Raw genomic sequence first — 12,944 nt, forward strand, 5'->3', positions numbered from 1 at the left:
CCCAAAATACTCTCCAGCCTTTGTTGAAGAGTTCACAGAACTGCTATCAATGATTTGTTCAGAGTTTGACTGTTTTGCTATTGCAGGGGATTTTAATGTTCACATAGACAATGCAGAAAGCAAAACTACAAAAGAAATTATAACAGTTTTGAACACGTTTGACCTGATTCAGCATGTGCATGGGCCTACACACAATCGTGGACACACTCTTGATTTTCTCATCAGTAAGGGTCTAAATATTTCATCCACTGTTATCAAGGATGTAGCACTATCTGATCACTTCTGTATTTTCTTTGATATATTGATCTCAGCTACCACTGAATCTAGATCTGTCTCTGTCAGGAAAAGATGCATTAACGATAACACTAGTGTGCTATTTATGAAGGCTATATCTTCAATGCCAAGCATTTCTGCAGACTCTGTTGATTTTCTCCTGGACTCCTTTAACTCAAAAGTTAAGAATGTCATTGATGACATTGCACCTATAAAAAACAGAAAGATAATTGGACAGAAATCACCGTGGAGAAAATCAACAGCAGTACAGATAATAAAAAGACAATGCAGAAAAGCTGAGCGGATGTGGCGGAAGACAAAACTTGAAATTCACTATAGCATCTATAAAGACAGCCTTCATGCTTTCAATGTTGAACTAGGTAAAGCTAGACAAACGTTCTTCTCAAACCTTATAAACAGCAACTTAAACAACACTCGCACTCTTTTTGCTACCGTTGAGAGACTAACAAACTCCCCTAGTCAGATCCCTAGTGAACTGCTCTCTGACAGCAAGTGCGATGAGTTTGCTTCCTTCTTTTCTGAGAAGATCAATAATATCAGAAAGACAATTAGCACATCCTCAAGTTATGCAGAGGTCAGACAGATTCGACCGCAATTTCAAAAAGAAGTCATTATGTCTACTTTTGAAGAAATCGATAGCAACATTTTGGAAGAAAAAGTAAAGCACCTCAAATCGTCAACCTGCCACCTCGACACACTTCCCACATCTTTTTTCAAAAGTGTGCTTAGCTGTTTAGAAGCAGATCTTTTAAAAGTGGTGAACACCTCACTTCTTTCTGGGACTTTTCCAAACTCCCTGAAAACTGCAGCCGTTAAGCCCCTTCTGAAAAAGAAAAATCTTGATAACACCATATTGAGCAACTATAGACCAATATCAAGTCTTCCTTTTATAGGACAGATTATTGAAAAGGTTGTTTTCAATCAGCTGAATCACTACATAAACTCAAATGGATACCTGGACCATTTCCAATCTGGCTTCAGACAACATCATAGCACAGAAACAGCGCTCATAAAGATAATAAATGATATTCGCCTAAATTCAGATTCTGGCAAAATATCAGTGCTGGTACTACTAGATCTCAGTGCTGCGTTCGACACTGTCGATCATAACATTCTTTTAGATAGACTGGAAAACTGGGTAGGGCTTTCTGGGATGGTTCTCAAATGGTTCAGGTCATACTTAGAAGGGAGAGGCTATTATGTGAGTATAGGAGAACATAAGTCAAAGTGGACGTCCATGACGTGCGGAGTCCCACAAGGCTCAATTTTAGCGCCTCTGTTGTTCAGCCTGTATATGCTCCCACTAAGTCAAATAATGAGAGAGAACCGAATAGCATATCACAGCTATGCAGATGATACCCAGATCTACCTAGCCTTATCGCCAAATGACTACAGCCCCATTGACTCTCTCTGCCAATGCATTGATGAAATTAACAGTTGGATGTGCCAAAACTTTTTACAGTTAAACAAGGAGAAAACGGAAGTCATTGCATTTGGAAACAAAGATGAAGTTCATAAGGTAAATGCGTACCTTGACACTAGGGGTCAAAAATCAAAAAATCAAGTCAAGAATCTGGATGTGATTCTGGAGTCAGACCTCAGTTTCAGTAGCCATGTTAAAGCAGTAACTAAATCAGCATACTATCATCTCAAAAACATTGCAAGAATTAGATGTTTTGTTTCCCGTCAAGATTTGGAGAAACTTGTTCATGCCTTTATCACCAGCAGGGTGGACTATTGTAATGGTCTCCTCACCGGCCTTCCCAAGAAGACCATTAGACAGCTGCAGCTCATACAGAACGCTGCTGCCAGGATTCTGACTAGAACCAAAAAATCAGAGCATATTACACCAGTCCTTAGGTCCTTACACTGGCTTCCAGTTATGTTTAGGATAGATTTTAAAGTACTTTTACTTGTTTATAAAGCACTCAATGGCCTAGGACCTACATACGTTGCAGATATGCTCACTGAATATAAACCTAACAGACAACTCAGATCACTAGGATCGAGTCAGTTAGTAATATCAAGGGTTCACACAAAACAAGGGGAATCTGCTTTTAGCTATTATGCTGCCCGCAGTTGGAATCAGCTTCCAGAAGAGATCAGATGTGCTAATACATTAGCCACATTTAATTGCAGACTCAAAACTCACCTGTTCAGTTGTGGATTTATTGAATGAGCACTGTGCTACGTCCGAACAGTTTGCATTATTTTATGCATAATCATTTTACTGTATTAATTAATTTGAAATCATTTTCTTTTATTTTTTTTAAATCATCTTAAATGTTCTTAATTTTGTTTTTATTGTTGTGATTATTATTTTAAATTTTTATGCTATTGTGATTTTAATTCCTTTTTATGTACAGCACTTTGAATTACCATTGTGTATGAAATGTGCTATATAAATAAACTTGCCTTGCCTTGCCTTGCCTACTAAAATATATCAGGTTACTCAGTTGTCAAAATAATCAGTAAATTACTTGATATACCAAAATAATCGTTAGTTGAGGCCCTAGATGACTGCATTTTTTTCCCTTAATTTTTTGTGATTAAAAGACAAATATTTTGTCATTGAGAATTTTTTAAAAATGTTCAATGTTCTGGTGAACCAAGTATCTATATTTTGTCTCATCTCATGAGCTAAGTGTATTGTCACAGCCTTAGTGTCCTCAAGCGTGATATAGCTCATAATTTTACAAAGGTATAATATATCTTTCATTCTTCAAGTAAATATATATTTGTGGGGGGAAAAAAATCAGTTTGAATAAGGAAAGCAATAACTTAGTATTCTTTCAAATGTTAAAGTTACCACAGTCATTGATTGCATTCTTTGCAATCTGCTGCACTTTATTTCTACAATTTTGTACAATCAGTTTATTTATTAGAATTTGAAAGATAATAAAGACATTTGTTTGACAAGCTATATCAGAACTTGATATCAAAAGCATCCTGATTGTTACATGTGCACCATATTGTAGTGAGTAACCTTATTGCTGTTTCAAATAGCCCACCATAATTCATAGTCTGAGCCTGTATATAATTCCTGTATGTAATGAAACAGTATTTCTCCTTATTTCATTAAAGCATTCTTTATTATGAGAGCTTCCACAGAGAAAAAAATTAAAAAAATCTCAAAACAGTTCCTTTCCAGCATTCTTAAAACATTTATTTAATGTCAATGACAGCAATCATTTATTAGCTAAGCTCTATAAGAGAAAACCTCCCACATACCAAGAAAAAAATAAAGCTGGTATAATATCCCCTCCACACAGCAACAGCAAAACAAGATCAGCACCAAATCCATAAAGATGTTAGATTCCAATAAGGTAAAAATTGTAAGGTCAAATTAATATCCAAAATAGACCACAAACATATCATGGGTAATAAAGATATGAATAACTGAATCAAAAAATGAATAAATGAAAACCATGGATGTATGAATACACACATTTATATGAATTAAAAAAAGAATTGAAAAGAAAGTGAATAATAAATGGATTGTAATATCCCTTTCTTCCCAACAACAGAGTTCAACCAAAAATCATTTCAAAAGGTGTCTTAAAAAGGCAGAATGCTCTGTTTCACAAAACTTTCTATTTTAAGTAGAGCTGTTTTTTCTCTTTCTATGTCAAACATGCATTGGCCAAAATCACTACAGTTAGGCTTGGCAAAATGTTTCTTAAATTGCAACACTGTTGGGGATTTTGTCTGGGGACAGATAACAATAAGGCAATGTTAATTCTTCATTCCGTCTCTTGATGGTGTTGGTCACCTCTTCTAGTTTGTGTTGGAAAGTCTTTATGGCTTCCTCCGCTGGTTGCTCTGTGAAGTACATATCTGGATACATCCCTAAGAACAGCTGGAGACAGAAATTTCTTCAGACAACAGAAACATATTTTTCATTTTTACAAGGTAAACTGACTCGTCTCTAAACTCCACCCCCTTGGTGGCTGTCAATCATTCAGATAAGCTTATAAAACACCCTAGAAAATAATGTGCTCATAAAATGGAAACATCTGGAGGTATTTGCTGTTTCTTTAAAGAACATCATGTGGGAACATGATTAAGAACTGCAGAACAGCTGACTACAAATCAGAATCAATGCAAGTGATTGATCAATCAATCAAGTGATCAATTGATCACTTCATCTCATTAAAATAATTTTAGCTTCATTTTGCAAATTGTACAAGATTCAACTTTTTTTTAAGTTTTTTAAGAACAAGTCAATATGATTTGCACCGCCAATTTAATTTTACTACAAATTTTTAATTGGATAAAGGTGGCAATTTGTTAGTGAGCGGACAACATTAGTATGAGTGAACAGAACTCTTCCTAACATTACTACTACAAAATCACAATACTGCTTTTTTACTGTCCCCTCAGTGACCTTAATCATAACATGAATGAATTGTGTTGATGTTGTATGAGCTCCAGCAACAATGTTTTACTCTATTTCTAAACAATTTCTTTAAGATAAATGGTCTCTTCTATAACTTTCAGATATTTTAGTTCAAAACTGCATAGACACAAGGGGCATTTATAGACCAACTGTCACAAATCCGGTCTTGCTCTTCGTTCCACTCGCCACCAGGGGGTGCTCGATCATTACATTGACATTCACAGTACACTGACTGTTGCATTACACCTGGACTCCACTTCCCAGCATTCTTTTCCAGCAATTACATTCACATAGCTGCATCCAACCATAGACTCTATTTAAGCCTTGTACTCCCTCCCTCATGTTGCCGTGCACTGTAGTTAGTGATGGGATCATTTTACCGACTCGGATCTTTGAGTCTCGTTCAGCAAAATGAACAAATCTTTTTCCGAGTCATTTTGTTCATTTCGTTCATTTTAACAAAATATAATTAAAATGCTACGTTTTACTTCCATAACACATGTAATGCTCATACACGTTTTTATAACGTTGATCACACTACTAACAAAACAAAACTATAAGCAATTAGAAACAAAAGATTGATGCACTGTTTACATGGGTCTTTATGATTAGCTCCCTCACTTCTATCTGTCCGGGTTCGAGTCATTCGTTCATTACGTGCCAAACCCATAAGCTTAACCTATGTTGTCTGAGCCGTAAACAGAATTGATTAGTTCATCTCTCGAGTCTTCGGGTTTGAGTCGTTTGTTCATTTTTGCGCAATTGCGCATGCGCGACTGAACGAATTCTTCTCGAGTCACATTAAAGATTAGTTCAAAATGAACGTATCGTTCAAAACGACCCATCACTAACTGTAGTGCATTTACAGCTCCCTGAGTGCTAGCGTATTTACAGAGCCTTTTGCCACTTTCTAAGTTTTGTTCAGTTATTCTCATGCCTTGTTTTCTTTCCTTGTTTTCCCTCATCTTCTTTTGTCTGCAGCCTACCTTGGTTTCTTCGCCTGTTGTAATTTACTATTTGGATTGCCCTTTCAGACTCTTTTTGCCTCTGGTTGAACTTTGGACTGTCTTTCTGGATTCCCCATCGCCTCATCCCTTTAGATTACATTAGCCGCCGATCAACTTTCAACCTGTTTTAAGGATTACTTGTATGTATTGCCCATAGACTATAAAAAATATGGATGTAGTGTCTGTGATGTCACCCGTAGGTTTCTCAAGAGCATTTTTGAAGCTCATAGTGGGCAGGACTCGGCCGTCGCCATCTTGGAATCATGCGTTACTCCTGGATAATTAAAAATGGGCAAAGAGGTGGGATGTGGGTGGAGCTGGTTGCTGAAACCATGCCCTCCTGGCGCGCCAGTGGTGACAGCAGTTGCAATCCCCCATCACTCAAGTGACCTCTCCCTTAAATATGCAGAATTTGAAAGCTTAATATAACTTAAACGGATGAGTTATTAAAAACAAATCATCCCCCTCACAGTTGAAAGGAAGGGCAAAACTAGCTGTATATGTAACCAGGTGGTAAAAAGTATAAAAGTTTGGTTCTCTCTTTGCATGTTTAAATGTATTTTATTTCTATTTGCTGTTTTCTGTAAATTGCCAAGTCAAAAGAGATAGTTAATACATGTAGTTTCCTCAAGTCGTCAGTGGGTGGTGCTGTGTGCGTCACACATGGGAAATGCGCAGATATCTCGTCCTCAGATATTTTTGATGCGCAGTGAGCGGAGTGAGGGAGATGTGCACTCTCAGTAACAGTGTTCATCCAATGGTAAATATAGTATTTCCTGCTAATATTCTTGTTAATAATCATTTCTGGATCTATTTTGTGTTGTGTTGTTTCTAAGAAATGTTGTATTAACGAAGTTATATCGTGTTACACCATGTGGTGTAGGCCTGTTTAATGGGGGTTTTACAAAATGTCTTACACTTTTACATTTTGGATATGTTTCATGCGTTTTCATGTAACTGATGCTTTATCTGATTAACTACACAGTTTACAGCATTTTGCTGGGGCAAAATGCTGGTTGCTCTATTTTTAAAAGTGCATGTAAGTGGGTAATATTTCCATGTTCTTAATGCTTTGTTTCTTTTGTACAGTATTCCTACTGCCATATTGTGCTGTATTGTATCATAGTGCATCACAGATAATTATAAACTGAGAAATGTGGAGCTGTGAGATTTAAGTCACAGCCCCAGCTCTGTGTATCCTTCTCTGCTTTGTTTTGTTTTCTTTATTTTTCAAAAATCACTTTTACTTTTTCTGGTCTATTTTGTGAAAGCTTTTTAGAACAAATTCTTTTGAAAATATGAAATAAATAAACTACAAAGTAAGCGAACCCACTAAATGTGGTATTGGTGGTAAATCAAAATCCTCGGTCACATATAGACCAAAACCACTTTTTGTACCAGGCTATAAACATATTTTTTTTCTGCTGTAAAGTTGGGCATTTAACATGGGGGGTCTATGGGATTGACTCCCTTTTGTAGCCAGTCTCTAGTGGCCAGTCGATAAATTGCAGTTTAAGTCACCTTAAATCTCACTGCTCCACATTTCTCAGTTTTTAATTTTTCGTGATGCACTACAATACAATACAGCACAATACAGCAGTGGGAATACTGTACAAAAGAAACAAAGCATCATAAGTACATGGAAATATTGCCCTCTTACATGCACTATTAAAAATAGAAGGAAAATACACTCCCATAAAGATGAGCTCCTATTTCACACCTCACTCACTTTATGAAAGCTGAAATCCCCAGCAAAATGCTGTAAACTGTGTAGTTAATCAGATAAAAGCATCAATTCCGTATTGGTTTTAATAGAGAGACTGGGAGGTTGCAGCTTGGTATTGCCCTAATATACCTGTCTGCTGAAGTCACATGAGGGAGGAAGTACAAGGCTCAAATTGAGTCTCTGGTTGGTTGCAGCTGTGTGAATGTAATCGCTGCAAAGGATGCTGGGAAGTAGGGATGCACCGATCCGAATCGGACGATCATTTGCGCGTTTTGTCAGTAAAGCCGGTTCTGTAATCAGCAGTAAATGCCATCAGGTGCGTGATTTCACGTTGAGCCGTATATACTACACACAGCCATTGTTCACTGACGAGCTGCGCACATTCACACTGATAATGAACATGAATTTGCGCAGCTCGTCGGTAAACAACGGCTGTGTGTAGTATATATGGCTCAACGTGAAATCACGCACCTGATGGCATTTACCGCTGATTGCAGAACCGGCTTTACTGACAAAACGCGCAAGCACGATCGGCCAATTCGGATCGGTGCATCCCTACTGGGAAGTGTAGTCTGGGTGTAATGCAACAGTCTGTGTGGTGTGAATGTCAATGTAATAAGCAGGCGCCCTCTGGTGGTGAGTGGAATGAAGACCACAGACCAGATTGTGACACCATCTTTAGAGAAGAGCAGAAGCTTGCCTGTTAAGTTTTTGTTGAGGAATGATTGGGGGAAATGTATTTCACTACAGAATTTCAAGTGAAAAGTATGTGCGAATAAGACATCAAACCTCATTGCTCTCAGTCCGAGTGAGGGACCAAACTGTTCCCAGAAGCTCTCTGGAACATCCACGGTTAGGCAGACTCTCCATGATAAAGTCCATATCCGCTTGTCCCTTCTGTTGGGGAGGCAGCTTGCGCATGGTGGACGGACTGTTGGGGATCCAGCCGTACCAGTCAAACTGAAACATAAATGTTTACTCACAGATATTAGTTTACAGATATTATCCAGGGTCAATATTAAACACTCTTGTCAGTGATATGACAGCGAGTAACAGCTCACCTGTCCAAAGTTGACAGCAGCATGTTGTGCTGAAGCTGTGAAAATGACGACAGTCAGGTACTCGACCAACTCCTCTCGAGTGCCCAGAGACTTGGGAAAGTCTGTAAACGGTAGTAATATGTATTTAATTTGTGCACACATTTACTCACAAAGATGCATATTAAATTTACATTACAAACAACTATGCATGCTTGCACAAACAAACATACACTGACATGTTGATCAGTTGAAGCTGTACTCACTGTCAGATTTATTCATGCCATAGCAGACGACATCCTTAACAAACCCTTGAATCTCCACATCTTGTTGAACTGCCTTATCACTGGCATAGTAGATCTTGACCACAGCAGAAACAAAGCTAAAGAATGATAGAAAGTTAAAAAAACTCTAGATGGCAAACATTTTCACACAAGGACACAAATGAGGACTAATTTGTACATCTGAATCTGAACTGTGAAATCACCTACCAGTGTATTGTCTCCCAGATCTTCATGCCATCGTCTCTATAATAGTATTTGGGCACATCTTCCATTCCTCGAACTTTTATGTCCTCAGGGAGGCACAGGGACTTGAAGGTCAAAGTCTTCATGGCATTTTTTACCAGTGTCCCCATCCCATCTTCACTCAAGCTAGTAACCTTTGGATACCGAGAATACAGTTAAGTCTTGGTGAAATCTGTGACGTTTTATTCTGTTTTCAGCATTTGTAGTAATTTAGAAGCTATATAGGTCTGTTGGTTTACACAGTCTATAAAAGTAAACACCAGCTAACAAAATATAATGATGCCTATGTATTTAATAATATCATTCAGCAAAAAGACAGATGTTTTTTATGTATAGAAATAATAAATAAGCTTTAGAGCTACCCGGGTTAAGGTCCCGTCTTTACTGATGAGCCTTTCACGGGCCTCTGCATTGATTGCGATTGTGAAACGAACATGTGGCATCAGCAACTGTAAGAAGCAAATAATGCATTAAAATGTGCATGAAATCAGAAAAAAGAATAAAGAGGCATAATGTGAAACAGCAAAAGTGGTTTTCATGTAGTGCTCTGGAAGCTTTTGGTTAACATTAAACCATGGTTGAAAAAAGGCAAGTGTCAGGCATTCACCACAGCCACCTACACCAGCCACAACAAACCACACCTGATTACAATCTCCTGAGTTCTGAACACCTGTACCTCATCAGCCACGCTCTATAGAAGACTCTCTAGTTCAGTTCTTTGTTGTCTGGTCTACCTAGGGCTGGACAATATATCGGACGATATTGTGAGGCGTGTTTAGTCAATGAAGCCGGTGCTTTGATTAGTAGTAAATCTCCATCACGTGCGTTCCGTAAATCTCTGACAAGCTACGCCATATCGAGCTTACGATTTTAAGCTCGATATGGCGTAGCTTGTCAGAGATTTACGTCTCTGTGTATTAATTGCCGCTCCAGCGGAACCTGAGCGGAATGTACGTGATGGAGATTTACTACTAATCAAAGCACCGGCTTCATTGACTAAATGCGCCTCACAATATCGTTCGATATATTGTCCAGCCCTAGGTCTACCGTTCACAACCCCATGCTTTTACTAATCTTCTTTGCAGTCCTTTGGCTGGATTCTCCTTGCGATCATCTCAAGCCGCTCATCCAAGTTACTACACGGACTGTTAACAACCTTTAATTACTCAAATACTTACAGATTAGCTTCATTAAGATATTCCCTCATCTGCACTGCAATATCTCAACCTTTTCAATAAACTCTTGTTTGTTTTGCACCTTATCTGTGTCTCTGGTCTCATCCATGTCTCAGCGTGACAGCAAGGATATCAGAACCAGCAACCCTTCATCAATACATTGACATACATGAAACCTCAACTTTTTTAGTGAAATACACGTACCTTGTAAACAGGATGGATTGGGGACAGCTGTCTGTATATGGCCATTTCAAAAACTTCTGACACCAGATGTGTCCTGAGGAGGTGTGTGACCAGCTGGTGGACATTGAAGTCTGACGTTTTCACCCACATCTTGGCCAGCATCCAATCAAATTCATTATCGCTTGGGAGAAAGATTGGGCTCATTTCTCCTGGGGTTTGACTCAGCTGATTCAGATATAATGAAGGAAAGCAGGACAATTTTTACTTCAGAAAGTAAATTCACTGCAAGACAACTTTTAATTTTAGGTAATTGTTTTTATGCGATACAGATTATGATACAGATACCTGAATGGCGATTGGCAACATTTGGTCTGATTCATTCTTGTACAGTAGACAGATGGGTGCAGTCAAGTAGCAGTCTTTGGCTGCTTCCACATCGTTCAGTATTTCATAATCCGCTATGTAGATGTTTCCTGCCTGTAAATGCATACAATGCATACAAAAGAACCCTGATTTGAGTCTTTTATATAAACTGAAATACGTGAATGAAGTCACAATACAAGCCAGACAGTCTTGGATTTGATAACTGACCAGCTGTTCAAGTGATGTGTATCGTAATGTGTCTGACCTTTAATTCCTGTTGTAGTGTGTGTCCTCTATTCAGACTGCTCTGGACCATCTTAGGGGTAACTGGGAATTTGTCTGGCAGTTTCATGCACTTCCTGATCATGACAGGATTGCAGCCGTTCAAAAACTGATAGCCAAACATGAAATCCTTATTCCAGTCTTGCACCACAGTCTCTATTCAGATTTGAAAAGAGAAACGTCATACATCAAATGCTTTAATGGTTTCCCACAACAATTGTTCAGGATATGGTCAGTCAGTTTTTTTTTTTCTGTGAAAGGGCCAAAACTTTGGAATGCTTTATCTACTAATTTAAAATGAGAGAACAATGGAAATGCTTTTAATAGAGGACTCAAACAAAAAAACAGCATATGCTGGTTAGGTATGTTTTGGTGCTGGGATGCTGGTTTTAGCGGGTCCTTTACTGGTCTATGCTGGTCAAGGACCAGCATAAGCCAGCAAAGGACCAGCATAAACCAGCTAAAACCAGCAACCCAGCACCAAAACATACCTAACCAGCATATGCTGTTTTTTTTCAGCAGGGTGGGACTTCCTAGTTCACACCGCCGAGTATTGTTTGCAAAGTGAACTTACGAAGCATTTCCTGTGTTATCTAGTCTTGTCTTTTCCCATGTTTATAACATACACAAGCTATGAAGCAAAAGTAACACGATCAAACAATAACCTAGTAGTAGACTATGTATGTAAGCACATATGTTTTTTTTTTTTTTCAGCAGGGCAGGCTTAAATAGAGTGTCTGATTGGTGGCAGCTGTGGGTGTAATTAGTGCAATGGGTGATGTAGTCCAGGGTGACGTGAGAGTCTGTGTGGTGTAAGAGTCCATGTGGTAAGAGTGTGACCTCTGGTGGTGAACGGACGGAAGAACATGGGCAGGGTTTGTAACAGTATTAAATTGTATATTAGTGCAGTGTGCGCATATTAAAAAAATCTGATTGAAATTTGTGACATAAACATGCACAATCAATCTGATCGCTTTTTTTAGTGTTCATGTAAGCACTACATTCAGATTTATGGTACTTCAAGTATCCATGTAAATGTTTGCTTCAGTCCATGACGTCTATGATGTTCCATTACACAATTGGACTGATTTCACTCTTGCTTCACGACTCAGTCGAGCAGAGGCTTTCAAGAGGCGTTCCTTTAGCATTATAACTTCCGTCACAGTGCAAGTTCCCATGAAAAGGGACAAAAACTCTTTACAGAGGAAGAAATCATCCAAACCTAGTAGAGTGTTCTTGATACTGCAATTCTCAAATATATTTTTAATATCAGCAAAGTCTTTCCAGGACCAAGGATCTTGAGTTTTGCTAATCTTGAATTTCCTAATCCTGAAACGGAGTGCATACAGTAAAATTAGAAACATAAACACTATTTGCATGGTACTGCATTGTACTGAATTTCCCTCTGGAAGAAATTCTGTAACAAATCAATAACCCCAAACTTACGCTTCCGAGGAATTAATTTTAAAGTCAGATTTTTTTTTTCATCAAACTGAACTTCTTTAGGAAGTTCATCCACTTTGCCATCTATGCACATAGGGAAGCCTGTGCTCCACTCGATCCATCTTCAACAAGTAAAACAACAAACAAAACATTTACTCATACAGTTACACCAAAAATTACATTGTGTACAAGTGTTTTTCCAGAACCAGAACCAAGTGCCTAAGAAGCAAAGATCTAGGTCAGTATCTAGTTCAAATACTGTGCTTCCATTGAGTTGAATGGAAATCCTCCTTGTCTAAACCCAACACTTCCCTTTCCATCTCAACTCATGGTCTGAGTTTTGGGCATGGCAACTAATGAGTCATTTAACAGAGGATAGAATATCTGAACAATGACATTCACAATGGCAATTCCCTTAGACCAGGGGTTTTCAAACTGGGGTCCAAAATAATGTGCTGGGGGGGGGGTCCTTGGAAATGTTTGGAGAAAAAGCATTAAAAAGAAAAAA

General features: G+C 38.3%; 1 protein-coding gene across 1 annotated transcript; it reads right to left on the reverse strand.

The window, feature by feature from the left end:
• Nucleotides 1-3,973: 3,973 nt before the first annotated feature.
• On the reverse strand, nt 3,974-12,756 carry LOC141332923 (polyunsaturated fatty acid 5-lipoxygenase-like). Its single transcript, XM_073837884.1, has 10 exons — nt 12,696-12,756; nt 10,977-11,149; nt 10,694-10,825; nt 10,370-10,573; nt 9,353-9,439; nt 8,955-9,124; nt 8,730-8,845; nt 8,488-8,588; nt 8,216-8,386; nt 3,974-4,153 (listed from the first exon to the last, which is right to left on the reverse strand). The coding sequence occupies exons 1-10, from the start codon at nt 12,754-12,756 to the stop codon at nt 3,974-3,976; spliced, it is 1,395 nt and encodes a 464-aa protein (XP_073693985.1).
• Nucleotides 12,757-12,944: the final 188 nt, after the last annotated feature.

The sequence above is a fragment of the Garra rufa genome, chromosome 4 (assembly GCF_049309525.1).
Source record: "Garra rufa chromosome 4, GarRuf1.0, whole genome shotgun sequence".
NCBI lineage: Eukaryota > Metazoa > Chordata > Actinopteri > Cypriniformes > Cyprinidae > Garra > Garra rufa.